Source organism: Sceloporus occidentalis, unplaced genomic scaffold (genome assembly GCF_023333645.1).
Source record: "Sceloporus occidentalis isolate IW3139 unplaced genomic scaffold, rSceOcc1.0.p SCAF_1, whole genome shotgun sequence".
Lineage (NCBI taxonomy): Eukaryota > Metazoa > Chordata > Lepidosauria > Squamata > Phrynosomatidae > Sceloporus > Sceloporus occidentalis.
Genome location: NW_028316981.1, coordinates 61086729 through 61109392, shown reverse-complemented (window position 1 = coordinate 61109392; position 22664 = coordinate 61086729). Strand labels below are relative to the sequence as shown.

At 39.3% G+C, this 22664-nt stretch overlaps 2 protein-coding genes across 2 annotated transcripts in view; one reads left to right on the top strand and one right to left on the bottom strand.

Annotated features, from left to right (window-relative positions):
- The window catches only part of DCP1A (decapping mRNA 1A), a 48045-nt gene that overhangs the window by 14530 nt on the left and 10851 nt on the right, over positions 1-22664 (bottom strand). Inside the window, exons 4-7 of the mRNA XM_089522789.1 lie at positions 16498-16564; positions 14557-14680; positions 8400-8510; positions 334-1086 (exon numbers count right to left, since the gene is read on the bottom strand). Of these exons, the coding sequence (XP_089378915.1) occupies positions 334-1086; positions 8400-8510; positions 14557-14680; positions 16498-16564 (1055 nt within the window). The remainder of the gene's footprint in view (positions 1-333; positions 1087-8399; positions 8511-14556; positions 14681-16497; positions 16565-22664) is intronic.
- CACNA1D (calcium voltage-gated channel subunit alpha1 D) overlaps positions 22066-22664 on the top strand; it is a 387489-nt gene continuing 386890 nt past the window's right edge. The window contains exon 1 of the mRNA XM_089522716.1: positions 22066-22376. Coding sequence (XP_089378842.1) covers positions 22277-22376 — 100 coding nt within the window. The 5' untranslated portion in view covers positions 22066-22276. The remainder of the gene's footprint in view (positions 22377-22664) is intronic.

The following is a 22664-nucleotide window of genomic DNA, read 5'->3' as shown; positions in this document are numbered from 1 at the left end:
AGTATCTTTCTCATATGCATAATTGATCTCATATTTTCATAATGGATTTATGTGCATTTTGATGCTACTGGTTCACATTTACTAAATAAGATACATATGGTGATCTCACAAAACTGAGGTAAGTAATTAAAATTGCTTCTGGTTGCCTTACTGTAGTTCCTCGTTCCAAACATTTATTTATTGTCCTCCTCAATATCACTGGTTTTATGCTACTATAAAACTTACTGTCTAAGTGAATACTTGCTTGGCTGCAAACCTGTGCATGTCAAAGATTTGAGTATTTATCTAATCAACTACTGCCCAAAAACCTGGATCTATTGACTAACAAATTACCTGCACAGATGGAATAATTTTATTAGTCAGAGGCTGTTGCTTGTTGTGGGATTCCTTGAAACAATCTGGTGTTGCCAACTGGCTCAGGGCAGATGAAGAGGTTGGTGCTACTGAGGTTTTGTTAAGTGATTGCTGCATTTGATCATGCTGAGAGGTCAACCTGAGTTTCTGAAGAAGATCCTTATTTGGAAGTGGTGGGTTTGAAGTATCTCCTGTATTTGTTGCAGACAAAGATGTTAAAAACTGGTTTTGACCAGGAGTTCTATTTTGTGGACCATGGTTCATATCAGACAATGACTGATTCACAAGTGGAGATACCTGCTTGACAGCTTGCTGCATCACTTGCATTATGTTATTGTTTGTACTCATGTTCTGAAGCATTTGTGCACAGGGAGTGTCTGCTGCCACAGATGACATAAGGATAGGGCTTAACTGTGCAGTATAGCTTGAAGCCTTATTTACTTCAGGCTGTGAAACAGAAGATGAGGCAATTAGCAAGGGTGGCACACACTCCTGTGGCAGTAAGGTAGAAGAATTGCTTTTGAAGCCTGGACAGTCCAGTTTTCCTAGAGGCTGGTGGATTACTGTTGATTGCTCAAAGGAAAAAGGTAGAAGTAAACTGTGCTCTCGACACAAGGTATCAGTCTTCTCTGCTGTCTCTGGATTGGTATAAGGGACTGCAGACTGTTCCTTTGGTAGCGAAGTTCCAAATAATTCTTCTACTGTTAGATGTTTAGGTATGGACTGACATGGCTAGAAAAGAAAAAGACCAGAAGTTCAGTTTAATGCTCAGTTCAGAAGATCAGTTTACATACAGACATGCTCCCCGTACACCTTTCTATACACACTACTGTTCAGAACACAAATAAAAATATTGTTTCTAAAGTCTGGGAGAATATTATCTATAAAGGGGCACAGCTTTGACAATGGTTTGATTATAGACATGTGAATATCACTGTGAAGTACACACTGATGGAAGAGAGAATTCACATACAAATGATTCCTGGATTCTAGCCATTTTCTGTTTTTTTTTCTGAGTGATTAAAAAAAAGAATGGAGCAAAAGTAAGGCTGTTTTTATTTGGTTTTGCACCATTCATTTTGAATCACCTTGTACTTAAAATTACAAGATACTTGAGTCTGCAAATATATTTAAGGTTTTAAGAAAATGATGAGCCATAGGCCCATTTGTCCAAAGGGATTAATTATTTCCAGTGATACGCTTTAGCCAATTTGTACACACATCATCCTAAGACAAACTAGTCCAAGTGGGGTTGTTCTACAAAGTTTTCTCTTCACTCGCCACAGAGAGGGAAGATATCACAGGCAAAGTCAACACATTCTGCTTCAAAATGGTTTGCCCTGCTGCTAGGAACTGTTTGCCTTCAAAAGAGAAATCAATTCTTCATTGAAATGTCATTGTCACAAAAGGAAGTTCTTCTGTATTAGCTACCTCTCATTTAACAGAATGCAAAAAGTATAGTTCTGTATTATAAATAGGTAAAGCTTTTGAACTCCATAGTTTTTTGTGAGTTTTTTGGGCTATGTGGCCATTTTTCTAGAAGAGTTTATTCCTGACATTTTGCCGGCATCTGCTAAATCTCCTAGATCCCTTTCACATGTAGTCTCATTCAGCCAGGTGTTGCCCATCCTATATTTGTGCATTTCATTTTTCCACCCTAAATGCAGTACCTTATATTTCTCCTCCCACTGTTGGGTCTTTGAACTGTTTGTCTTGTTCCCTCTATGACAGTGTGACTATTTTCTCCAGCCCTTTGCCTTCCAGAATACTGTCTCCCTCCCCCATATAACTCAGTTTAAAGCTCTCCTGATCAAATTTTTGAGAATAATAATAATAATAATAATAATAATAATAATAATATGATTTATTTATATGCCGCCCAATCACTGGGAATCCGGGTGACTTACAACAGAGGGGATAATAGACGGTTCCCTGCCCTCTGGCTTACAATCTAAAAAGACACGACACAAAAGGAGAAGGGAATGGTGAAGGGGGAGGGGATCAGGTCCAGCAGTTCTTCTCTCCCTCTGAGGCCTGGACCAAGGCAGATGGACCGGAGGGAGGGCTCTTCTTCTTCAGGCTAGACCTGATGGAGCTGAGCCAGCCTAATTTTCTCCCTCACAGGCCGAAAGATTACAGTTATTTTTGCCAAATGGTGTGAGATGCAACCCATCCCTTGCCAGAAGTCCTTCCTCATGGAACCTCAGTCCATGATCCAAAAATCCAAACCGTTCTTGGCGGCATCACCTGCAGAGCCAATTGTTTACATCCGCTATTTTCTTCTCCCTTCCTGGACCATGACCTTCGACTGGAAGAAGAGATGAGATGACAACCTGTGCATCCATCTCTTTCAATTTCCTACCCAAAGCTTCATAATCCCTTATGATATTCTGAAGGCTGTGCCTTGCAGTATCATTGGTTCCCAAATGAACCAAAAGAAAGGGGTAATGGTCAGTAGGTTTGTCAAGTCTTGTGAGCCTCTCTGTCACATCGTGGATCTTTGCCCCAGGGAGACAGCACACCTCCCGAGACATCTTGTCAGGCCCACAAACGACTGGTTCAGTACCTCTCAGCAAGAAGTCCCCCACCACGACCACATGCCTCCTGTGAGGCTTAGTAGCAGCTGTTCCCTTTGGTGGTACTCCCAGGATCCCCTGCTCTGTCCCTGAAGTCTGTCCATGCTGCTCTTCCTCATCATCTCTGATTCAAATTGATTCTCCCAGAACGTTCCCTGGTTTCCCTACTTCAGTGTGTGACTTTCCTCCAACCATCTACTTCTGTTGTATGTGAAGTGACTTCCACCTCCCCAGCAACGTCCTCTGTGTGTTTCCCATCCAGGACCATCTGGTCCGTTCTGGTCAGGAAAACCTCTTGCTCCCTATGATGCTGAAGTGTAGTTACCTGGGCCTCCAGCTGCTGTACTTTCTCCTCTAAGAGGGCCACCAACTTGCACTTAGTGCAGGTAAAGTTCCCTACATCTCTAGGCATGAATACAAACATCCCACAAGTGTTGCAGGTGACTGCAGCAGGTCCTTCAGAGTCCATACTGAGAAGTCATAAGGAGGCACTGAACAAGACTGTGGGCTTCCCCGCTAAACACCGGTGTAAAGAATCGCTGCTGGCTTGGCCTTTGTTCCTAAGCTCTGTTAAAGAGCTCAAACAACTGGGACTATAGTTATGTAGAGAGCTCCTAAGGCAAATCTCTGACTCACTTTCTCTGAGCAAAAGTTCCCACAAGCCCCTTAAGGAAAAAAGGGAAAAGAAAATGTGGAAAATTAAAGGAGAACCCCTCCAACAATGTTCCCAGCTCAGCTTCTCCTCTCTTCTCCAAAACCTCCTTGACTATATAAGACTTTTCTGTAGAATTAGGCTTCTGGCTCCTCCCAGAGCAGTAGCCCAAAGTTTAAAAGTTTAGATCTCACCCCAAGCACAAGGACAAAGAAGACCAGCCTTTCCTCCTTGGAGAAATGAACTAGAATTCCTCTCCCAGCCTTCCTGTAGAATTAGGCTTGTTCTGTTCTGTTGTTGAATGGCAAGGCCTCAGGGTAGAAGAATATGCAGGGAGAATTTGTGTCTGCTTAATTAGTGGTCCATGGCTTGCTGGGAAAAACCCTGATCCTTGGTGGTTTTCATTTGTATTTTGCTGGGTCTTAATTTTGGTGTTTTTTTAGGAGTGGTAGCCAAACTTTATTTACTTTAAGGGTTTCCTCTTTCCTGTTGAAGTTGTTCATGTGTTTGTGGATTTCAGTGGCTTCCCTGTGCATTCTGACCTGATAGTTGTTGGCATGGTCCAGAATTTCAGTGTCCCTTGTCTAGGTTTCAGTTCAAACTCAAGTTCAAAATAAAAGTTCAAAATAAAGTGCACATATTGGATCTATGCTCACCAGTCTATATCAGTAGCCTAAACAGCTGGTGAGACCCGCTCTGAGTAAATATATTAGTTTAACATCTCAAACATCTGAGAAATAGAATTTCCACTTCAAGGAAATTCTCTGACATTAAAATGTACATCACTCTTTCTTCCACCAGGTGGTACTACTTGCAGGCACAAATTATCATATTGATCTACAGATGTGCTCAATATATATATATTTCATAGCAATCCAACATTTATTAATTATTCCTTGGATATCTGTCTTACTATTTGACCAAAATGTTATTTTGGTCAACTAATATGGTATTTATCATATTTGACAACAAAAGCTTCATGGAAAACAATAAAAAATCACTAACATTTTTGTCAAATTAGACAAGCAGCTTGCTGGTAGACAATTGCCAACAGTCATTTCTATTGTTGTTACATGGGCAATGAAAATGGCACACATGGCTCTTCCACTATATTTTCGAGACCACTGATTTCCAAACTCTGGCCTTCCAGGTGTTTTGGACTTTGGCTTCCAGAATCCCACACCATTGGCTAAGAGAGCTGAATCTCCTGGGGGCTGAAATCCTAAACACCTGGAGGATGAGAGTTTGGGAATCACTGTAAATCTAACCTAAAACCATTACTCACAAGTCCCACGCTAACCCACTTCTCAAATCTATTAGGGTTTTTTTTTTTAATACATAGAACCAGAGAGTTGAAAGAGACCACAATGGTCATCCAATCCAATTCCCTGCCATGCTGCAAAACATAATCAAAGTACTCCCAACAGATGGCTATTCAGCCTCTGTTTAAAAACCTCCAAACAAAAAGACTCCACTACTTTCCAAGGCAGTGTGTTCCACTGTCAAACAGTGCTTATTGTCAGCAAGTTCTTCCTAATATTTAAGTGGAATCTCTTTTCTCGTAGCTTGAATCCACTGTTCCAGGTCCTATTTTTTGGAGCAGAAAACAAGCTTGCTCTGTCCTCAATATGACATTCCTTCAAATATCTCTAAACATGGCTATCATGTCACCCTTTAACCTTCTCTTCTCCAGGCTAAACATACCAGGCTTCCTAAGCCACCCCTCACAGGGCATGGTTCCCAGACCTTTCACCATTTTGGTTCCCTTCTCTGGACAAATTTCAGCTTCTCAATATCCTTCTTGAAATGTGTTGTCCAGAGCTGGACACAGTGTTCCAGATGAGATCTGACCAAAGCAGAACAGAGTGGCACTTTTACCTCCCTTGATCTAGCTGCTATACTGATGAAGCCTGTATCACACTAGCATTTTTAGCTGCCAAATCAAACTGTTAACTCATTTTCAACTTGTGGTCTAATAAGACTCCTAGATCCCTTTCACATGTACTGTTGTCAAGCTAAGTATAACCCATCCTATATCTGTGCATTTCATTTTCCCTGCCTCAGTACAGTACCTTAAATTTCTTCATAATGAAATTCATTTTGTTAGTTTTGGCCTACCTCTCTAATCCATTAGAGTCATTTTTAATTCTGATCCTATCCTCTTGGTTATTAGCTACTCCTCCTAACCTACTGTCTTCTGCAAATTTGATAAGCGTGCCCTTTATTTCTTCATCCAAATCATTAATAAAAATGCTGAATAGCACTGGGCCCAGGACAGAACCATGTCACACTCCACTAGTCACTTCTCTCCAGGATGAAGAGAAGCCATTGGTGAACTCCTTTGGGTTCAGTCAACCAATTATAAATCCACCTAAGAGTTGCACTGTCAAGCCCACCTTTTACTAGCTTTTTGCAAGGATATCAAAGATCTTACTGAAATCAAGATATGCTACATACATAGCATTCCCTTAATCTACCAAGCTTGTAACACTATCAGAGAGAGAGAGAGAGAGAGAGAGAGAGAGAGAGAGAGAGAGAGAGAGAGAGAGAGAGTGCTAAGAGTAGCCTGGCATGACTTATTTTTGAGAAAACTGTATTGACTTCTAGTGGTCATGGCATTTCTTTCTAAGTACATACAGACTCTCTGTTTCATTATCTGCTCTAGAATCTTCCTGGTACTGATATCAGGCTAACTGGGCAGTAATTGCTTGGGTCCTCTTTCACCCTCTTTTTGAAGATGGCGACATCATTTACCCTCAGCCAGTGCGCTGGGATTTCTCCTGTTCTCAAGGAGTTCTTAAAGATTATTGCCAGTGGTTCTGAGATTTTTTTTTTTTTGCTAGTTCTTTTAATGCATGAGGATGAAATTCATCTGGCCCTGAAGACTTGAATTCATTTAGACCGACCAGGTACATGTGTACTACTGATTTGCCTGTTCTCTGCTGCATTTCCCCTACTGCATCATCTGTTCCATTTTCCCCAGGGTGAACACTGTTTTCCTTTTAATAATAATAACAACAACTTATATCCTGCCTCTCTCTACAGATTGAGGTGGATGTACTTCCGTTTCTAGGTCCTCGGTTCCAGGAATGGCCGCACTTGGCATATCAGCTGAAGCTGATAACAGGAGCTCCTGGCCGTCACATCTATCTGTGCTGACAGCTGAAGTGATGTGTCCAGGAGCACTCCCAAGCTGTGAACATAGTGCTTTAGGGGAAGTGTGACCGCATCCAGAATTGGTTGACATATTTCCATTCCCAGATTGGGGCTCCCTATAGCTAGTACCTCCATCTTATCAGGATTCAGCTTGAGTCTGTTTTTCCTCATCCAGTCCATTACCCCCTTAAGACATTCATTCAGAGGAGAGATGCCATCATTAGTCGCTGCAGCAGTCTGAGACATGGAGAAACATATCGGGGGGTTATCAGCCTACTGATAACACCCCGCCTCATGTCTTTGGATGATCTCACCCAGCGGCTTCATGTAAATGTTGAATAGCATTGAAGATAGGATGGCACCCTGAGGGACACCAGACTTTAGCTCCTTTTCAGAAGAGCAAATGTCTCCAAGCATCACCATCTGGAATCTGCCTGAGAGATAGGAACGGAACCACTGCAATGTTGTGCTCCCGATTCCTAAATCTCCCAAGCTTTCCAGAAGGATACCATGGTCAATGGTATCGAAGGCTGCTGAGAGGTCCAAAAGCACCAACAAGGTTATGCTTCCTCTATCGATGCCCAGACGGAGATCATCGACTAAGGCAACTATAGCAGTCTCGACTTTGTATCCTGTCCTAAAACTGGTTTGAAATGGATCTAGTCTTTTAGAAGACTGAGGCAAAGAAAGTGTTAAGTTTCTGTGCCCCATTAGAATTTCACTATCTTCTCCATTCAGTGGCCCTACCATCTCCTTGTTCTTCCCTCTGCTATGGACATAACTAAAAAGCCCTTTTTATTGTACTGAGCTTGATCTGTGCTTTATTTTTCTGACTTTGTCCCTACACATGCTGGCTATTGGTCTGAATTTCTCTTAGGTGATTTCTTCCTTTCTCCATTTCTTTTACATGTCCTTTTTAAGTCTTATCTCAGTTCAAAGTTCTTTTGACATCCATCCTGGTTTCTTCAGACCCCTCTCATTTTTCCTGCTCATTGGAACTAGAACTATTTGAAATTATGTCTTTAGTACCTAACTTTTAAGAAACTCCCATTTATCATGAATTCCCTTGTCTATTCGTATTCCTAATCCAGGATCACACCTGGTATTTCCCTCAGTTTAGTGAAATCAGTTTTCTTAAAAGTGTAGAATATGTGTTCAACTATGCTTGACTTCTCCTTTCTGTTGTATAACAAACTCTAGGAGAGCATGATCACTCCTGTCTATGGATCCCACATTACTGCTGCATTAACCAGGTTATTATTGTTGGTTAGAATCAGATTCGAAATAGCTGATCCCCTTGTTGACTCTTCCACCTTCCGGACAATGAACCTGTCTGGCAAGTGAGAAATTTGTTGGACCTTATATTCTTGGCAGAATTTGATTTCCAATAAATATTAGGATAGTTGAAATCTCCCATTACTACATATCTCGTTTCTGAATGTTCGGCCATCTTTTGGAGGCGTCATCCAATCACTCAATCTGGCTGTGAATCCAAATATAGATGTGCTATGTGATTATTCTGCTGGTGTAAACCAGTTCAACACAGTGCTGATGGACACACTCAGAACAAAAAACAAAACATATTTTAGTTAGAAGGGCTTGCTATGAAGATAACGAATAGTGAATCAATATTGTTATGCTTTGGATTTGAATTAACTTACATGGTCTTGCACTTGTAATACTGACAATCCATGCTCTGAACTCTCTGCATTTTCAGCCTTTGTAGGATTTGTACTTTGTTGTGTCCCACAGATCAAATCACCCTTTTGATTCTAGAAAGTAAAACACATTAATGCCTCTGATTCCTGTGTAGACATATGAGCTCATTGTGATTTTTTTAAACACTTTGTTTCATTTTTTTCCTTCTTCCCCCTACACATAGCAGCTTTTCATAACATGCCAACTATACAATACTGTGATATCACACCATATACTTATTTGACAGCCCTGTCCATATCATGAGTCATAAAAATATCTTGATGAAAGCATGAGAAAAAGTCTGGGTAAAAATCATGAAGGCTACTTCAAGCTATATATTTCTCCTAGTTGTCTGCTCCCAGTTGTCCCAGAAAAACAAGAGATGTGCTCATGTCATTTTTGTTATGCAAATGAGCGGAGATGAACTACACATCTACAAGGTGGAAGTTTTTAAAAAATAACCCACAATTAAGTACACAACATTTTTCACTTGCCCCAATACATGCCATGGATTCGCAGAACAACTGCAAAAAACAACTTGGCCTCAATACAACTGATATTCCCAATTGGAGTAAATCCACTGAATCAGTGGAATTCACTGTATCGATTTGCCAAATTTCTAGTGACTGAATAGGTCTACTCTAGTTGGAGCTTAACAACGGACCTAGGCCTTTGCGCCCAGCATGATTCTAAGCGTCAGGCAAGTGTACGAAGAGCACCAAAATAAAATCATGACTCAGCTTCATGGTTCAGGTGATCTGTCACTTTCAATAATTTATGATGCATTCATATCAACAGAGCTCCAGTTCACAGGATTTGTGACCGTGGAGAGAAAATTCATTCTTTAGATTACCTTTAAAGTTATCTAAAGTACAAGCATCAATCTAAGAAAGGGAGATAAGCAAACTGCAATAACTGTAAAGTTTGCTAGCAGATGAAAATTTACAATCTCACTTCCATTTCTGGTAAATTTTGAATGCATTTAAAATAGAACTTTTACATTTTTTTTCAGTTACAGATTTAAAATGCAATGCATATGGGTTCACAAATATATATTGCCTTAGTTAGATCAGTTATAGTCTAGACTTAAATTCCTTGACATTTTGTGGTTCTAAATTATTGTCCTTGTTTATAAGGCCAGGTTACAACAGTGTACTAACCATTAAAAACATATATCCAAATGCATTCATTTTCTGGTAAGAATTTTATATTAGTTTGAAAAATTGAATTAATCGTCTCGTGCACTTTTTTCCAGTATTCTTTAACCAATTTACATGTCCACAAACAATGATATAGGGTTCCAGGTTCTTTTTGACACTTCCAACATAGGTTACTTGTTGATTTGTAAATTTTGGATATTCTTTCAGGGGTCAGATACCATCGAAAAAATGTTTTGTAATAACTTTCTTTTAAGCTTTGGGATGCCGAATATTTTAATCTCTTTTTCCAAACCTTTTCCCATCTGTCCATATTTAAGGGATACCCGAAATTTTTCGCCCATTGAATCATATTTCCTTTTACTATTTCATCTTCTTGTTGCCAATTTAATAATAAGAGAATGTAAAGTAAGTGATGGAAGGTGAGAGTAAGTGGTAGAAGAAGAGGAGAAAGTGACAGAGTGAAGGTTTGTAAGCGTGAAGATGAAGGCGTAGTAATCGCAGGGAATGGGGAACTGGAAAAGAAAAGTAAGTAGTAATAAGGGGGAAGAGGTTTTAGAAGGAATTTGAAGGAAAGAGAAGGAAACAATGGAGGATCAAAGATAGTTAAGATGAGAAGGAAAGAAGCAGGAGATGGTTAAGAAGTAAAGCAAGGAATAGGAGAAGGGAAAGATGTAGAAGGGAAATATAGGAGTGGGGAAAGAAAGAAAGTGATCATAGAGCAATATTCCCTATATAAAAACGTATTATTTTAATGATGGGTTATCTCTCAATATATCATTATTACTATTTTCTCTTTTTGAATCCCCATTGTAAGTAGGTTAATGCATCGAGTATGTAAGTGTGTTATTGTGTATGTTTGGTGTTTGTATATTTGATTGTCTGTTTTAAGTTTCAATAAAATTTAATTAAAAAAAAAATAGGCACAAGCAGATGTTAAAGTTGCAGAAACTGACAGTGTGCCTAATTTGGTTGACCAAAGTTCTCTAGTAGAACACAGAATGATTTTAGATTATCCTTTCTATCTAGAAGTTGGTCCAAGGTAATAACCTGGCAAGGTGCACAGCCCTTCCCCAAACTCTTCTTTTTCCTATCCTCAGTCTGATATATGTCACAAGGTTACTTTGGTAAGTGTATATCAATCAGTTCTAATTCCAACAATGAGGGTTTTCCAGGCCAACTGTGTGACCAAAAACAGGATGCAACTGAGAAAGCAGGAACCCTAAATAAGTAGATGCAAATGTCTGCTACCTTTACATGGTTGGATGCTAACAATGCATGGAGCTCCCCCGAAGTATACATTGTGGTAAATTAAATGGATATGTAACACTTAATTAGTACTGCTGAACTGGCTGCAGAAAAATGTTGATTGACCCACATCCACAGGAAGACTCACTCAGGTTGTAATCTGGATGTCTGAAACAGAATTTTGGCACATGAATGGGGCAGATCCCTTAGGATGTCAAACATTAATTCTTATCACATTTATTTTATGCTATGTGCTTAGTGAAAAGGAAGTCTACCTACTGAGGTATGTTTCAAGACCATAGAGCAGCCAGTACAGTTATACCACTGTCAAGATGCTTTTTGATATCAGAAAATGTACTAATTGTATTGGAATGATTAACTTTCTTGGGAGTCTTGATGCGCAACATTGTGAGATCTGACTTTACCCATTTGACAGAATATCCTGATATGAGTCTGAATTCTTGAATCAGGGTAATATATCAGGAAACATTTTGATGGGCTGGCCCCTCCTTATTTATCTGAACTTCTTTCTCCTCACATTCCCACTCATACCATCCATTCTGGTAGTCAAGGTCTACTGTCCCAGCCTAGGATTTCCACTGCCCTATCCCAGATTCATTCCTTCTCACTTGTTGCCCCTCATTCTTGGAATCTTATTCCCCCATGAGCACGGCTCATCACTTCTTTAACCAGTTTTAAAACTAAGTTGAAGACAATATTGTTCAGAGAAGCGTTCCCAGGCACTGTGCAATTGTTTAACCAATTGTTATCTGATATCTGATTTGATATTTGATGTTTTTTTAATTTGTTGCCTGCTTATTTTTATCTAAATCTATCTTGTATTATTATCTATTGTTTTATATGTGTTTTGTAGAAAGTACGCCACTGGCAGGTTTCATTTTCATCGATCTTATGGTTTGTATGTACAGCGCTGTGTAAATCTACAGCACTATATAAATAAAGTATAATAATAATAATAATAATAATAATAATGATGATTCAATCCAAGAAAGTAATCGCATGAAGTGTGATGAAGCCACAGGAAGTGTTTAAAATTTTGAAACCCTTTATACTTTGAATATCACAAGCAAGGGGACCACAAAGGCAAGATGAAAAAGGCTGGCAGGAGAGCAGACCTCCCTGCAGTGTATCTGTCTGCAACAATAAAGGCTGTGACCAAACACCATTTGTTTCGAGTTGGGAATCAGGTGCAGCAAAAAGAATATATTTAAAAATAATAGACACAAAAAAGTCAACCTTTAGAACACAGTCAATTGCCCCCACCCAAGAAGAAAAATAGAACTAGTAAATTACTCTCGTTCTCCTGACAATTTTCAACCAATAATATTAAAATTAAAGGTGTCTTGACATTTCATAAGCCATGGTGAGTTTTTGTTTTTAAACGGCAGCAAGTCATTTTAGGTTAGACAAACATCGGTGTGCCCAAAATTACTGTTCTAGGGTAGCTGAAAGCCTTTATCCTTTTGCATCATGATTCAACATACCCTCAAGCATTTTAAGACTGCAGAGTATTCCCAGATGATATGATTCACTGCCTGTTTCTGTTTTGCTCAGTGAGTTTGGGTAAATAGATAGAAAATTATTTGAGAATGCTAAACTCAGTAGAAAATACTGAGAATTTCAATGTTACAACTTTTCCTGGACTGTCTATAATATTATCAGGTTTCTAAACTGATTAACAAGTATGTGGCATATACTGTATATAATGGTATATAACTGCCATTTATCCTACTTTCCAAGACAGGATCTGAAATTAATATTAATATTAATAATCAAAAGCCAGGATATTTACAAGATGGAACACTGATGGAACCCTGGATGTTATTTCCCCCCATATAAAACAGTCCCATTTTGGTACTGTATACTGCTAGGAGAGAAAAGTTCATATATTGAGAAAAAAATGAGAGAGTCGCTATGCTCAAGCCCCACTGAAAATAATGGGGCTTGTGCACGCAGTGGTGAGCAGGCCATTTCCTGGCTGTCATGCGGGTTTCAGCATAAGCTGAAAGCTGCATATAGCACACCCATGTCTGATGCGGGCACACTGTATCATCAAACTAGGAGAATTCACCTGTTGGCTCAAGAATGCTATTATTGGTACTAACATTTTCCTTGATGTAGATACCAGACTGAAAAGGAGAGTCATAAATTGGTAATGGTTTTGTTGCAATTAAATCTCAAGACATTGGATCCTGTTTGATCTTGGCAGCTAAGCAGGTCAACCCGGGTTAGCACTTGGATGAGATACTGTTTATGAATACCAGATGCTGTAGGCTATATCTCAGAGGAAGGAACTGGCAAAAACACCTCTGAGTATTCCTTGCCTAAGGAAACCTTATAAAATTGATTGGATCATCATACATTGACAGGTGACTTGAAGGCAGATACACACATACCATATTTATTTATTTTTATTGCAACTTGGAGTCATAGGCACATGTATCTAAGCCTCCTGTAAATCTATTGAGAGCAAATAATCATGCAAATTCAAATTCACCGGAGTGGTTTGAACCCATTTTGATGAAATCTGATACTGCACAAACACATTCAGAATTCTGAAACCCAAAATCAGTCTGTAGCCCCCAGTGCTTGGGCATGATAATAAACTGAATAAATCTCTTTGCATTTTTGAGTAAGAGGCACTTACTCTACAGCTCAAATTTGCAACAAATGTTGATTTTCTTTTTGTACACTCTTTCTCTAGGCAACGTCCTATGGTATAAGTAATAAAATATACCTTCACCTCATTCTCTTTGAGAATAAAATTTCATATCCTACTGTAAATACTCAAAGTACCCTGTCAGTTGTGGTTAAACCCTACAGATAATTTAAGTAAAGCAATCTTTCACCCACCAATATTTAACTGAAGTCAATAACATGATCTTCCAACCCTCTTGGAGTATCCAGCCTCTTCCTTCATTATTCTGAAAGTATTGTTCTTATTATTTCTCAGTCCATGACCTGCAAACTTGGGGCAGATTTGGGTACTGTCCTAGTGGTGCAGTATTTAAATGTCTGTACTGCAGCCACTCACTCACAAAGCACAGGGTTGTAAGTTCAATACTAGTTCAATACCAGCCAGGGGGTCAGGGTTGGCTCAGCCTGGCATCCTTCCGAGGTCGCTGAAATGAGTACCCAGCATGTTGAGGGCAATTAGTAGACCTCTTAGGGAGTGCTTAAGTGCACTGATAAGTGGTATACAAATGTACTTGCTACTGCTATTGCTATTGATTAATTTCCATTTCTCTGCAGGCAAACCAGAGGCAAACAGGACTCATCTCTATCACCGTCTGATCCTGCAGTTTTCATTCTTTTCTTTAAAGCATAACTGATTGTCGATCCCACATGCCCTTTAAATCTGAACTAACAATTCAAGAATAGAAATAGTATAGAGAGGGACAGGAGTAATATAAGGCAGGAATTTAAAAAAAAAATAACAAGGAAAGGAAGAGACAATGGATGAAACAAATTGGACTCCTGCCTCAATCAGCCGTCCCAAGGGATTGTCTGGTTGCAGATTGCTCCTTCAGCTTTACGGAGAATGGATACATCAAGCAAGGAATAACTGAGAAATCAGTACTCTGTATTGTTATGAAGAAAACAATTACTGCAAATTAATTTAACTCTAATTAATGTACATATAAAAATATAAAATGAAAATCTGGTCTCAGATTTGTAACATGCCCTTGCTTACCCGTTCATATTCAACCTTGGCTTTGCTAAGCATCTCAAGGATATCAGTGCAACCATTAATTCTGCTGACTTTTCCTCTATCCTGCAACAGTTGCTGGGATCTCTGTGTTTCTTCTTGTATCACCCTATAGGAAAAGAAAAGACTGTAAATGTTTAGAATGCATTAAAATGTGTAGTATTTAAGTGAATCTACTGTACCCTTGATGAATGGTATGTACATGTTAATTCTTACCAATTTATACCAAAAAGGAACAGACACTTGCATTAAAAAAGCAAGCAGACAATAAGAGTGCAAAAAAGAAATTTAAAAGACTATTGCTAACAGCATTGAAGCACAATAAAATATTCTATAAATCTACAAGAAGCAAAAATAGGCAGGGGAGGCAAGTGACAATGGAGTTAAATAGCATGGAGCAAGATAACATGACTGAAGAGAACAGGACAAACTGATCTACCATATATACTCAACTATAAGTCGAGAAATTTATGCCCCAAAATTGACCCTAAAATTTTGGGTAGACCTATATCAGTGGTTCCCAACTTTCCTAATGCCGTGATCCCTTAATTCAGTTCCTCATGTTGTGGTGACCCAAACCCATGAAATTATTTTCATTGCTACTTCATAACTGTAATTAAATAGGTGTTTTCCAGTGGTCTTAGGAGACCCCCATGAAAGGGTCATTCAACCCCCAAAGGGGTCCCGACCCACAGGTTGGGAACCACTGACTTATATAAAGGTCAATACATCAGTAGTGCTTAGAAAGGTCCTAAAGCAAGCAAGCCTGATGCCCCAATCTCCACTGACCACCAATTCTTCCCCCCTCCAGTCTGTTCTGCAAGCTTTTTCTTCCTATTGGAACAACTCCTCATTTAACTTCCCATGCTCCTCTCTCTGGTCCATTTGCAAGCCCTGGCTTCCTATGGAAAAAAACCTCTCCATTTAAATCCACTTGCTCCTTTCTCTGGTCCGTTTTGCAAGACCTGGCTTCCTATGGAAAAAATTTGCCACTTAAATCCACTTGCTTCTCTTTCTGGTCCGTTTTGCAAGACCTGGCTTCCTATGGAAAAATCTCCCCATTTAAATTCACTTGTTTCTCTCTCTGGTCCGGTTTGCAAGAACTGGCATCCTATGGAAAAATCTCCCCATTTAAAACCATCTCTCCAGTCTCTTTTGCAAGACCTTGCTTCCTATGGAAAAAAACTCTCCACTTAAAACCACTTGCTTCTGTCTCCAGTCCATTTTGCAAGACTTTGCTTCCTATAGAAAAAAACTCTCCATTTAAAACCATCACTCCAGTCCTTTTTGCAATCCACTTGCTTCCTTTCTCAATCAGATGTTAAAACCTCTCCTCCAGCACCTGGGAATTGGTTGGGAGAGTTCCAGAAAAGAAGAAGGAGGGACAGAAGTGGTATTTCCCCCTTTCCATCCTTCCATATAGTCCCCTAGGTTTTACCCTTGACTTATCCACGGGTCATATCAAAATCCAGGATTTTGACCCTGAAATTTTCCCTTGATTTATACATGAGGTCGACTTGTACATAAGTATATACAGTATTACCTCCAAGGGCAGAAACAAGAAATAATTCTTTGGGACCTTACCAGACTAACAAACTCACTATGGCCTTCTTCATCTGATGTATAACTCTTCTGAAGTGGGCCAAAGCCCATGAAAGTTTATACTTTTATAAAAGTGTTAATCTTTAAGGTCAGACAGGATTTTCTTATTTACTGAGATCAGTGCAGTTTACTTCCAGACAAGTGAGTATAATATTGTGTGTTTTTCCTTACAACAACAACAACAACAACAACAACCAGTCTGTTAAAAATAATGTGCAGGAAGTGCAGGTGATTGCTAAAAGGTAAGGTCTTAGCATGATATGCTAGAGAAACAAACTAAGAAAAATACAAGCTTGTTTTTTTTAAAAAAGCCACAGTACTTACTTGGCCATGAGCTTTGCTATTCGATGGCAGTCGTTCTTGTCATAGAACCAGATACTGTAAATGGACACTTGAAAATATTTAAAAAGGAACTAGTTAATACAAGATTACTTTAAAAACAAAAACAAAAACATCCAACTGATTACAGATGAGCTCCACATTAAAGACTGAAATAACACAGTACATAGTTTTCAAATTTATTACTTAAGTCACTTATACAGGAATGATTAAGCAAATAATAAAAATATGTTAGGTTATTAAATTACATGGTAATGAACAATTTAATATGTACAAGATGTTTTAAAAAATAAACATCTTCTTCCCAAGTAAGAGTTTTAGCTTTAAGCCACAAAAAAGTTCCATGTACAAACCTCCAAATCTGAAATGCTAATTATAACATGTCAGGAAAAAAATGAGCATTTAAGCCAAAACAAAACCTAAAATTCAGCACTGAACAAATTCATTCCAGTTATTCATTCAACAAGCCACTTACTTTATTCCTTGAAAAGAATTAGTATTCTGACAATTGAATCCTATGTTTGTCTATTCAGAAATAAGTTACATTGAACTCATTGGAAATCCCAAGTAAGTTTATAGAGTTGCAGCCTAAAATTTCATACCATAGTAACATAAAATCAAGAGAGCCATTTTATACAAAAGTCATGAGTGAACATTACTGTATACAGTGGTACCCCGGGATACGAATTCACCGCGTTACGAAATTTCCGGGGTACGAAAAAGTTAGATTTAAAAAAACTGTTCCGGGTTACGAAAGATTTTTCGGGTTACGAAAATCTTTCGGCGCGAAATTCAAAGCGCGGCTAGCGACTAGCGGCTTTCCAGCGGCTTTTCGGGTTGCGAAATGTATCGGGTTACGAACAGCGCCGCGGAACGAATTAAATTCGTAACCCGAGGTAGCACTGTATATTCATGTATAAGTCTAGAAAATTTAGTATATATATATATAGCCATCCCCTTTCTCTGAATAGAGTGGTAAAAGGCAAGAGCTTAGTCCTTATTGGGAGTACCAAAAAGAAGCATGGATCCCCTCTACTCTCTCATCTATCCAGCCTTTAGTTCTTTGGCATCATTTTGCTTTGCATCATCTTTTACATCCTTTGATGCATGCTCACAAGTTTTACCCTTGACTTATCTACGGGTCCTATCAAAATCCGTAATTTTGGTCCCAAAACCCTACCCTCAACTTATACATGAGGTCGACTTATAGTTGAGTATATACAGTAAATATCTGTAGTTTACTTCTCAGCCTGAAAAACAAAAAAAATCTAAGGAAGTCTTTAATTTTGGCAGTCAGTTGTGAGGAACAATGAATATCCAGCCTCTAAAGCTAAGACTTTCTAGTTTATTAATCGGGTCGCTGTAGGGTGGCCTTAAATCACCCCAGGGGTGGTAAATGGGGGTGCAGCCTTCAAAGGTCTTATAGGGAACATGAGCAACCCCCAGATCTTGGAAGTTGGCCACTCTTGGTAGATAGCTTTCTTTTTCCAAGATCCTATTGTTGTTAGCTTCTTTCGGGTCAATCTCGACTCATAGCGACGCTGTGAATGAGACGTCTCTAAGCCTCCCTATCCTCTACCTCCCTGCTCAGGTCCTGCAAGCTCAAGTCCATGATCTCCTTGATTGAATCTATCAGATTTTATACTGACAATGAAAAGTTATTTTTCCACTTCATTCTACCTCTTCAAGTGTGGTTAAAAAAACACCTAGGATGAAGGAGGGGTCAGAAGCCATGGTGTTTGGAAGAAGGAGAACAAAATTTCTACTGGGCCAAAAAGCTGACACCTAAGAGAAGAAAATATGAAGGAAGCAAAGAGTATGACATAACTGCAACAAAATATAATTAAGAACCATAGAAGTGTTCATGTTGTTTATATAAAGACAAATGTGAAAAGCAAAAAGAAGTCATCCCCAAAAGCTGTCAAAAATGGGTGCCATTTATTTATTTATTTATTTTTTTATTTATTTATTTATTATATCACTATTCTCCCAGCACAGAACAACACATTATTTTTATGTATTTTGAAATTATTGAACTACAGACAATAGGAAACATAAAGCCTATCACTGTATACTAGAGTAATACTGTAAGTGGCATGTGTTATGTTGCCAGGGTTCTCCATCTCTAAAGGTAGAGATAGTGATCTACAGTTGAAAGAAGGCTGCCACCAGATGCTTTCCCAATACAGCAGTAGACAAAAGAGGCACACAGAGGGAGATCTAGGATCTACTAGATTTAGAGTCCCTTCATCCTATACACTTCAAAAGAGTATACAAAAAGAAAATAAGAAAAAGAGACAAAGATTCCCTCCTGTGTGCATACACACACACCTTTTGCTCTGTCCAGTGGAGGCAATTTCTCTGCTGTAGATTCCACTCACATATATACACGTACGCACCTCAGGACTGCTGTGTTATTAGTTAGAGCTGTCAATGTCAGTTCAAGCAGAAAACAATCCTACACCCAAAAATTCACACTGACAGCATATCCAGAAAACAAAAACAACTCCCCCTGCATATTCTGTCTACAAGGAACCTTGAAAGCTCTTCAGTGTCGTTCAAGATGGAAAACACATTACTGAAGTATTCATGAAGGTTATTAATAAGCCAAACGTCCTGCGTTTAGAAACAGAGGGGCCCAAACCAAGATATCCTTTCTCTAATGCAACTCCCCTGCTTCAATATTGGAGACTCTACAATTATCTATTAGATTACAGTAAGTTGAAAAATAGCAATAGCAAGTACATTTCTATACCGCTTATCAGTGTACTCCCTAAGTGGTTTACAAAGTGTAAGCTAATTGTCTCCAACAATCTGGGTACTCATTTTAGCAACCTCGGAAGGATGCAAGCCTGAGTTGAGCTTGAGCCATTTTGCTGGTATTCAACTTGCAACCTTATGGTATGTGAGTGAGTGGCTGCAGTACAGGCATTTAACCACTGTGCCACCATTTGTGTAAGCTGAAAAATTTGAGGCAAAAACAGCCCCCAAATCTGGGTCAACGTATAGATGGACCAATGTAAATACAGTGCGCCTGTGTTATATGGCTTCAATGGGGCTTGATCTTATGCGGAATCTCCCTTATGTGGGGGGTCCGGAACGGATCCCCAGCGTGAGGGAAGGGACTACTATCCGCCTGGATTCCCAGTGGTTGGGCGGCATATAAATAAATCCTATTATTACTATAAATGTGAAGATGGAAATCATGCAGTCACAGCAATTACAGCAGGGGTAGGCAACTTTTTTGAGTCGGGGGCCAGGTTGCTGTCCCTCAGACAACTGGGGGGCCGAAGCCAGGGGGTGGAGCTTCCACCCTCCAGGGACGGAGCCACATGCCGGGGGTGGAGCTTCCACCTTCTGGGGGCGGAGCCACATGCCAAGGTGGAGCTTCCACCCTCCAGGGGCGGAGCCACACACTGGGGGTGGAGCTTCCACTGAAGCATCATCATCATCATCATCATCACCACCACCACCACCACCACTATCATTGTTACTGCAGACCTTTGTTACATCACTTTGGAAAGTCACACTGTCTCACCTTCATAAATAATAAAAATAATGAAATGAAATAAAAAGCAATAATAAAAATAATGAAATACAATAAAAAGCAATAATAAAAATAATGAAATAAAAAAACAAAAATAAGTGTTGTATATTTTTAAAAATTAATGGAAAAAACCCAAGGCAGACCTGAAATGACTCACCTTTCCACCTCCTCCCCCTCTTTCTCATCCTCCTCCTCCTCCTCCTCCTCCTCCTCCTCCTCCTCCTCCTCTTTCTCATTGAGAGGGCATTTTGCAGAAAGAACACCCAGGGCAAGTAGTAATAATAATAATACTAATAAAGTTATAAGCAAGGAAATTACTAAAATGCAATTGAAAATAAACTGCAGCAAGCATGCACACTGTGTCAACTTTTTTTCCTTTTTTCAACTTTTTTCTTCTTCAACTGTTTTTACTTCAGCTCACCCCCTCCCCAGTGAACCTTACCAACCTCTCTCTGTGGCTGTGGCTGCAGCTGCCGCTCTGGCTCCCTTTCTCCCTGGCTCTGCACTCCTTCTGCCTCTCCTCCTTTCCCTGCTCCTAGGGAGGAGGTGGAGCCTGCTGCAGGCCCACTGCAGCCCCTGGAGCCCTGTTGGAGTGCTCCAGGGGCTGCACCGGGCCTCCTAGATGGGCGCCGCCATTTTGTTTTTCAAAATGGCGGCTGAAGTCTCGTGTGACCTTTGCCATCCTGAGGTCACGCGAGACTTCGACCGCCATTTTGAAAAACAAAATGGCGGCCGGAGCAGCGCGAAAACGGGGGAAATTGGCGGCAATCGGCGGCAGGACTGCGCAGGGGCCGGCAGGAAGCCCTTGGCGGGCCGGATCCAGCCCGCAGGCCGCAGGTTGCCGACCCCTGAATTACAGGATAGAACCCTGAAATATAAAAGTACTGTATCTACTCCTGTATAAGTCTAGAATTTTTAGCCAAAAAATGACCCAAAAAATTTTTGAGTTGACTTATTCATGGGTCAAGGTAAGTACTGTACTTTATCTCCTATAAAAAAAGGAACCATCCCCTGGTGAAAGGCAAGAATATAATCTGTCCTGGAAGCACTGATCCCCCCTCTACTCTCTCATCCATCCAACCATTAGTGTGACCACAAACAGTTATAACTGCTGAAATTTTGTAAATTCTTTGACATTGCTTTCCTCTGTTTCATCCTTTACATCCTTTGTCACACACCCCTACATTTTACCCTCAACCTATCCACAGGTCATATCAAAATGCATAATTTCACCCCCAAAACCTGCCCTTGACTTATACATGTAGCTGACTTATAGTTGAGTATATATGGTATGTCTGTTAAGAAAACTAGATCACAGATGTATTCCCAAATAGAAAGCAATATATTTTTAGAAAACTGGAAGTGGCATGGCTTCACATAATTTTCTAACTTCAAGGGGAAAAAATGTAAAAACAAGAAAATATGTCAGACCTATTGTTCAAAGCTACAAATACCTACAGCAAAGAATGATATAAAGGCAGTTTTTTAAATATTTTTTTAGATTATCACAAATTACATGAAAGACAAACACTGATTATTTGATAGGACAGAGAAGCTTTCTGTTTTTCTCTGGAATGATCTGCAAGTTGAAAGAATACATAAGGTTAAAGTGGATATCAAATTGAAGAACTAATGGATTTGTCCTAAACAAAACTAGCTATCAAAGATAGAACATCGATAGCTACTTTACAAAAGAATGTAGAATCAGATAGTGACTGCTGTTGACACTCTTTAACAATGCATGGCACTGATCTACATGTCTGGCTGCCCTCAACTTAAATTCCATTATAAAACTCTAAATGCAATTTTACCATTTCTTTCTACAGAAATAGCAACAGCAGCCTCTCCTTATCTTGGATGAGAAGCCTACATTAAGGCAATTACTGAAGATCCATTCTCTGTCCACAATCAAACACATGCCATTCTGACAATATTGCTGATATCCACAGGTGGCTCTTCTTTTGCTTGCTGAATCTACTTCAATAGTTTTACAGTCAAGAAATAAGACTGTCTGGCTACAACATTGTGTACTTAGGTTGTAATCTGTTATGACAAGATAGCAGAATTTAAAGTACATACTTGCACCTCTAGATCTTTGCTGCTACACTACAACAGGGAAAAGGGCAAACAGAACTTGAACAAGAAGGACAGTAGAAGCACGGGCATTATTCCCATTTTAGAATTCAGAATTGTGTACCACATCCATCTTTTAACATTATGGAAATTAATCCTTTACATGAAGACAGAGAAGTTAGCTACAAAGGGAAAGTTGTGAGTGAATCTGATCTGGAGTCTTATTTCTTAAGGACCTACAGAGGTAAGTTATTTATTTATTTTTTAAAAGTTGAGCATCTGAGGATGTTAACCAAATCTGGAACAGGCATATTGAACAATACACAAATAATGAATTACTTATACTGAATTAATCAATAGGCAATAATGCTCTGTTGAAATCTCTCAGGATACTAAACCTGTAGTAAATAGGAAGAGCTGAAGTTAATATATATGGGAAATTTTTGGTTTTTGTTAAGGCAATGTGAATAGCTAATGGATTAAAAATGAAATACAATCTAAACTGAAAATGGTTCTCAAAATACATTTTTTT